Source organism: Engraulis encrasicolus, chromosome 15, assembly GCF_034702125.1.
Source record: "Engraulis encrasicolus isolate BLACKSEA-1 chromosome 15, IST_EnEncr_1.0, whole genome shotgun sequence".
NCBI lineage: Eukaryota > Metazoa > Chordata > Actinopteri > Clupeiformes > Engraulidae > Engraulis > Engraulis encrasicolus.
The window spans coordinates 12,127,740-12,132,739 of record NC_085871.1 but is presented as its reverse complement, the minus strand read 5'-3'; the positions used below and the strand labels follow the sequence as shown (position 1 = coordinate 12,132,739).

At 49.3% G+C, this 5,000-nt stretch overlaps 1 protein-coding gene across 1 annotated transcript in view; it reads left to right on the top strand.

The window, feature by feature from the left end:
* The window catches only part of cog5 (component of oligomeric golgi complex 5), a 183,832-nt gene that overhangs the window by 84,875 nt on the left and 93,957 nt on the right, over positions 1 to 5,000 (top strand). Inside the window, exon 8 of the mRNA XM_063217902.1 lies at positions 4,880 to 5,000. This exon is cut by the window's right edge and continues 39 nt beyond it. Within this exon, the coding sequence (XP_063073972.1) occupies positions 4,880 to 5,000 (121 nt within the window). The remainder of the gene's footprint in view (positions 1 to 4,879) is intronic.

Here is a 5,000-nt window from a genome sequence, read left to right as displayed (position 1 = left end):
TGCTGAATTAGACGTAGCAGATACCTAGCTCGCCTTCCATCGCATTTTTTCCCTTTTTTTTCGCTGTGATCTCTATTAAGAATGCATGCTCTGTGCGTGGAATTTTTGTTAAAAAATGCATTTCAAATTTTGGTAGTTTGCCAATTTACCGAAACAATGTGAAGTTAGCAGATGTCTAGTTTGCAGCCGCAGGCTGGGGCGTTTCACCATTGACCACCGCACACAATGCACGCACACATGCTTGCATGCAAGTATATACCCACACACACACGCATGCATGCACAAGCACGCGCACACACACGCACGCACACACGCACGCATATGCACACACATGCGCATGTACACATGCGCACACACACACACACGCGCTCGCGCACACACACACACACACACACACACACACACACACACACACACACACACACACACACACACACACACACACACACACACACACACACACACACACACACACACACACACACACACAGAATCTGTCGTCTGCAGCTAACTGCTCCCAGCTGATGGCACGTGTGAAAGCTGGGCCAGACTCACAGCCTCGTGTTAATAAGGTCACTGGAGACACTCGGTCACTGCTCCACCAACACAGCTCCTGCTCCTGCTCTGTGGCCCCACCGTCACACTACAGACTAGTTTGATTGACAAACAGTATGTGTGTGCGTGTGCGTGTGCGTGTATGTGTGCATGTGTGCGTACGTGTTTGTGTCTGCCTGTCTGTGTGTCTGTCTGTCTGTAATACAACCTGTATTTATATAGCGCAATATCACAACTAAAGGTGTCTCAAAGCACTTTCAAGATATGCATACACATACACACATATACACTATCCCACATTCACACGCCAGCTCTGGATGCTGGTGGCTGCTGTAGTGTGTGTGTGTGTGTGTGTGTGTGTGTGTGTGTGTGTGTGTGTGTGTGTGTGTGTGTGTGTGTGTGTGTGTGTGTGTGTGTGTGTGTGTGTGTGTGTGTGTGTGTGTGTGTGTGTGTGTGTGTGTGTGTGTGTGTGTGTGTGTGTGTGTTGCAATTCTCTTCCCCTCGCTACAGCCTTGTTGACTTGCTGCTGCGTCACCAACTAACAACAAAGAAGAGAAGAGTTGAGTGTTGCAGAGTGGTGTACTGTTGCATACCCTGTGAGTTCCCTAGTGTGTCCTGACCTCAATCTCACTTCTTCCGGTGTGTGTGTGTGTGTGTGTGTGTGTGTGTGTGTGTGTGTGTGTGTGTGTGTGTGTGTGTGTGTGTGTGTGTGTGTGTGTGTGTGTGCGTGCGTGCGTGCGTGCGTGCGTGCGTGCGTGCGTGCGTGCGTGCGTGCGTGCGTGCGTGCGTGCGTGCGTGCGTGCGTGGTTGCCTGTGCGCGCGATTGCCTGTGCGCGCATGTGTGGGTGGGTGCATACGTGTGTGCGTGTATACTTGCATGCAGGCATTTGTGTGTGCGTGTTTGTGCGCAGGGTCTCTTGACAGCTCACAAACAAATGCACATGCACGTTCTGGTTTCTTTGTTTCAAGCTGTCTTTGTAGGCCAGTAGAGTGGTTTGTGGTCAAACAACAAGGGTTTAACGGGTCCTTCTCATGCATATCCGTGACCCAAACATGAGACGTCTCTGATTGGCTGTCTCCCCCCGCTCCGTGTCTACCTGAGAGTATCAACCAGCTGGTAGTTAGGCTAATCGAGGTTTTGTGGCGCTGCTTGTTTTGAAAACTTGTGGGGGGAAAAAACGACTCAGCAAATGTCCAGGACAAATCCATCTGAAAGGGCCCTTCTGTGAAGTTATTCAAAGTAATGTGCTCCAAATTCTGGTCCCTCCCTCTCCCGGGAAAACTGATGCATCTGTCCCCCATCATATACAGGAGTTGGACACAATAACGGAAACACCTATCATTTTAGTGTGGGAGGTTTCATGGCCAAGTAGACCAGCCTGTTGGCCAATCTTGATTGATTGCACATTGCACCAGTAAAGTGAATTGTGAACGTTCCATTAGCAGGGTAAGACCGCAGCTTTGCAATGCACACAACATTATGTGGTAGCCGTGAAAGTAAAAGCCCATTGGGAAACTCCAACTCCCATTGTCATTGTGACACAGCACTCCACAGCACACATGTGAACACTGCACACTGCACACAACGAAATTCCATTCATGCCTCACCCTTGCAAGGGGGCAGCCCTCAATGGCGCCCCTAGGGAGCAGTGCGGCGAGACGGTACCATGCTCAGGGTACCTCAGTCATGGAGGAGGATGGGAGAGAACACTGTTTGATTACTCCCTCCACCAACCTGGCGGCTCGGGAGTCGAACCGGCAACCATTGGGCTACAAGTCTGACGCCCTAACCGCTTACCCATGACTGCCCTATGGGTGACATATCAGAGTTCAAAAAGGAGAATTTCTTTGTGTGCGTGTAACTGTTGCATCTTTGACCGAGACAGCAAGTCTTTGTGATGTATCAAGAGCCACGGTATCCAAGGTAATGTCTGCATACCACCAAGAAGGATGAACCACTTCCAAAAGGATTAACTGAGAGACACAAAGTGAAAGGGAGAAATAATTTGTGTTTCTCAAAGAAATAAATAAAGAAAGAAAGAACTTTGATTAGTGACTAGAATGGCTGGGAGGAGGGCGAAGTCACTGCTGGTTGCCTGGTGCAGAAGTCGTCACTGCCATTAAATTAATTAAATGTTTTTATTCAGACCGCCGGCTCTTCATTTGCACCCCATGTTGTGACCTCTTCTGAGAATCACACACACACACACACACACACACACACACACACACACACACACACACACACACACACACACACACACACACACACACACACACACACACACACACACACACACACACACCACCACCACCACCAGACAAACCCGCCTTTGTAGACACGCACACGCACACACACACACACACACACACACACACACACACACACACACACACACACACACACACACACACACACACACACACACACACACACACACATGAACCAGAAGCCTTCTTTCTTATCATCCTTCCAACGTTTTTTTGTCCTTTAATCATTCAATTCATCCTTTCATCTTCTCAGAACAATCAGTGCATGTCTCTGTCTCTTTTTTGTCTACCCATCATGTCTCACTGGACATCACTTAGGCACATTAGGCCTGTGATCCGCTGTTATTTGATTAGAAAGTGACATCCGTTCATTAATGGGCTTTTTTTTGGATAGGGTAGAGACCGGAGGTGGTTGGAGGTTTTTTTCACCCCTGTGATTAGATATTTTTGGGGGGGAGGTAGAAGGACAGGCGGGGCATACATCATCTGCAACCTAGTGTATGTTAGTGCTTGGTTGGTCGGGTTCAATGCATTTCAGTACATCAATGTGTTTTGATGAAAGGGTGACATCTGAAATGGGATTTTTGAGAGGGTGTGCGCGTGGGGCGGAGTGGGGTGGTTGTGCATTTTGGTTGGATGGTAGTAATTCTGGATCCTGGATGGTAGGGGCTGATGGGAAGAAGACTGTGGACGTGACCTAGATTTCCACACCTCATGCGTCAACACACACACACACACACACACACGCACACACACACACACGGACACACACACAAAGGATTGCAGCCTCCGGTGGCTCATATGTGCCTGACAGCGCCTGTGTAAACACTATCAACAGCCTCTTAGCCTCTATCCCGCAGTATGCCGCTACCCACAGCTGTCTGTGTGTGTCCTGTTTTATCGCATAATCCCCTCTACCATACGTCGGGACAGCGTTTGGGAAATGTTTGTTTGTGTCTTGCCAGTATCAACGGAACCCAGCAAAGGATTTGTTTCTGGGTGGTTGACCTTGAGCAAGGAATAGACATGAACGTTGAGGTCAAAAAGTCAACTTCAACTGTGTTGTGTCATTTTCCACACATGTATTGAACACACAAAGGAATTGAATTTCTGTATCTCTGTCTCATGCATCTGTCCGTTCTGAGCCCTTGCCCTTAACTGATAATAATAATAATACTTTTGTTTTATATAGCGTCTTTCAAAACACCCAAGGACGCTTCACAGAGTGTTGTGTTGGAAAGTGTGAGTGTGTGTGCGCGTCAGTGTGTGAGCGTGTGTGTGAATGCATGTAAGTGAAAGTGCTTGTGGAACTAGCAGCCATAAGCTTCCAGGAAGAGATGTGTCTTGTTCCAAATAATGGGAGCAGCAACATGGAAGGCTCTGTAACTGGTGGCCTTGAGCCTGGTACGAGGGACGATCAGCTGGCCCTTGGAAGAGGACCGCAGGGATCTTGAGAGGTCATAGGGGTGAAGGAGGTCTGTGAGGTAGTAAGGTGGCAGACCATGGAGGGATTTGAAGGTTAGGAGGAGGACTTTGTAGGTAATGCGTGACTTGATGGGGAGCCAGTGAAGCTGCTTGAGTATGGGGGTGATGTGCTGCCAGGGTCTAGTGCCTGTTATGATCCTGGCAGCAGAGTTCTGGACATATTGCAGTCTGTCTAGGGCCTTGATGCCCCGCCTCCGTTGAGAAAGGCTTACCCGCTGTCAGCCTAGCCACAGCACACTTTTAGGGGACTTTTCCAAATTCAACATCCCGATTGCTCTCTCTTTCTCTCTCTCTCTCTCTCTCTCTCTCTCTCTCTCTCTCTCTCTCTCTCTCTCTCTCTCTCTCTCTCTCTCTCTCTCTCTCTCTCTCTCTCTCTCTCTCTTTCTCTCGTAGGAACGGGGCTGTAGGTTCTCTGTAACCTGGGCAGCCAGAGAAAGACATTTCTGTCCCTCTCTCTTTCCTCCGTATGCACAATCAGCTGATATGCTGTTTTGTCTGTGTCCTGTGTAGAACCCCTGCCTACACACTTTCACTGATCAGCAAATTTTCTCTGTGTGTCCCTTTGCAGAACCCCACGCAGGTGGGAACGGCGCTGCAGGTGTTCTACAACCTGGGCAGCCTGAGGGAGACCATCGGCGGGGTGGTGGACGGGTACCGGGCTTCAGTCAAGGACAACGTCCGCACCGCTC